The sequence below is a fragment of the Nanorana parkeri genome, unplaced genomic scaffold, assembly GCF_000935625.1.
Source record: "Nanorana parkeri isolate BGI_ZX_2015 unplaced genomic scaffold, ASM93562v1 scaffold2811, whole genome shotgun sequence".
NCBI classification, from domain to species: Eukaryota; Metazoa; Chordata; class Amphibia; order Anura; family Dicroglossidae; genus Nanorana; species Nanorana parkeri.
In genome coordinates, this window is record NW_017309079.1 from 86,210 (window position 1) to 88,113 (window position 1,904).

Here is a 1,904-nt window from a genome sequence, read left to right on the forward strand (position 1 = left end):
TTTTTTTTTTTTTTTTTTTTTTTTTTAATACAATAGATTGTTGCTTGAAATCCTTTAGGTTTCATTCACACAATGCGATTTGGGATTCCTGCCTTCGGAATCCCAATAGTCCTGTTTAGCTGTGGCCGCTGTACCCATTCAAGTTCATGACTGGGTGACAGCGGCCGTATCTGTAAGCGGCAGTCCACATCTAATCCTATGTCGTAACAATTGCATGCGGTTTGGGATCGATCACGATCCCTGGATGCAGGATAGATGTATCCAGGGATCGTGATCTATTCATGTGGACTGCCGATTTACAGATGCGCCTGTTGTCACCCAGTCATGAATTTGGACTGGCACAGCGGCCGCAGCTAAACGGGACATTTAGGATTCAGGAATCTCAAATTGCGCAGTTTAACAAAGCCTTATTGTTGCATGTAAGGCCGGCATTGGATTTACCAATGACTGTGGACTGAGAGCAACTTTCCAATTACATAAAAATGGAATAGATGGTTTAGGGCAGGAGTAGCCAAACTGCGGCCCTCCAGCTGTGGGGAAACTACAAATCCCATGATGCATCTCTCTCTGGTAGTCGTGGCTGTGAGAATCTTGCAATGCCTCGTGGGATTTGTAGTTCCACCCCACAGCTGGAGGGCCGGAGTTTGGCTACCCCTGGTTCAGAAGAACTCCTCTTCCATTGGTCTGACTTCAGCTAACTGACATCTGATTGGCTCCTGCAGGCCATAGCGCTGTGCCGGGTGACCATAGGCGTTCACTGGCGGCACTCACCGATCTTCATCTGGAAGTTGTTGAACGAATGTTCGTTGATGTATTTCATCTGATCCATCAGCCTCATTGCGTAATCGGCCAGCGCCTTGATGTGCGATTTTCCCGCCTTGTCGTAAGTCGTGTCGTTAAGTCCCGAAGCCGCCATGTAGGTGCTGCCGATGGTCTTAATCTTCTCCAGCTGCCGAAACTCATCCTCGCTGATGATCTGTCAATGGAAGGGGGGGAGGGGGCGTAATTGGAAGATACAGGTTATCTATTATGTAGCCGAGTCCATCTAATAATAAACGTTCCCTATATATTATGTGTCCCTTAAAGGAGAACTCTGGGGTCAGGGCTTCTCCCCATAGTTCTCCTTAGGGTAACGGGAGGACACAAACTAGCGTCCTCCCGTCACCCTAGGCTCAGTATATAGGGAGCTACAGCTACTGAGACACCGCAGCTGAAGCGGATCCCGACAATTATGTCTGGATCCGCCCAGCTGCATGACTGACAGCTGGCTCTGCCTATCTAGAGGCAGAGCCAGCTGTACCCTCCCCCTCCCCCGTCCGTTCCGCCAGTCAGCACTGGAGGATCGGAGCGGGAATCCAGCCCCTCCCCTGTCATGGCAGAGAGGCGTGACAGGGTGGAGAGGTGAGCGAACGCCGGTATGTGTTCGCTCACCTCCCGATCTACTGAGCCGTCCTGTGACAGTCTCATTGGCACAGGTCGGCCAGAACTATGAGGTGAGTGAAAAGCCCCCTCCCCCTCCCCCCTCATAGTTCTCCTTTAAAGGTTATCTAGAGCCAACAAGTATTTTTGGCTGGAATGTGGAAGAGTTAGGACCCCTGTTAGGTTTTTATTTCCACTAATGGGATTCATTGGTGATCGCTGGCACTGAGGCGGCCAAGGGGCTGATTCATGAATCTTCTGGCCAGCCTGTCTCAGACAGGACTATTCCTCTGCTCCTCAGCTCCATCTAGTGGCGGTTGCGTCATGTGAACGGCATTCACTCGGCCATACGCCGGGCAGATGTTTTCGGTCCATTAAGGAAGAACTCTAGGGGGGAAAAAATGTATTATCCCTTACAGTGGGGCTACACCGGCACTGCAAGGGTTAAGTGCTTCTTTGTGTCTGGGTGCTAACAGTAGCGTCCC

At 50.7% G+C, this 1,904-nt stretch overlaps 1 protein-coding gene across 1 annotated transcript in view; it reads right to left on the reverse strand.

Annotated features, from left to right (window-relative positions):
* ADCY5 (adenylate cyclase 5) overlaps nucleotides 1-1,904 on the reverse strand; it is a gene marked incomplete at its 5' end in the record, with an annotated part of 18,438 nt that overhangs the window by 2,728 nt on the left and 13,806 nt on the right. The window contains one exon of the mRNA XM_018574208.1: nucleotides 772-976. Coding sequence (XP_018429710.1) covers nucleotides 772-976 — 205 coding nt within the window. The remainder of the gene's footprint in view (nucleotides 1-771; nucleotides 977-1,904) is intronic.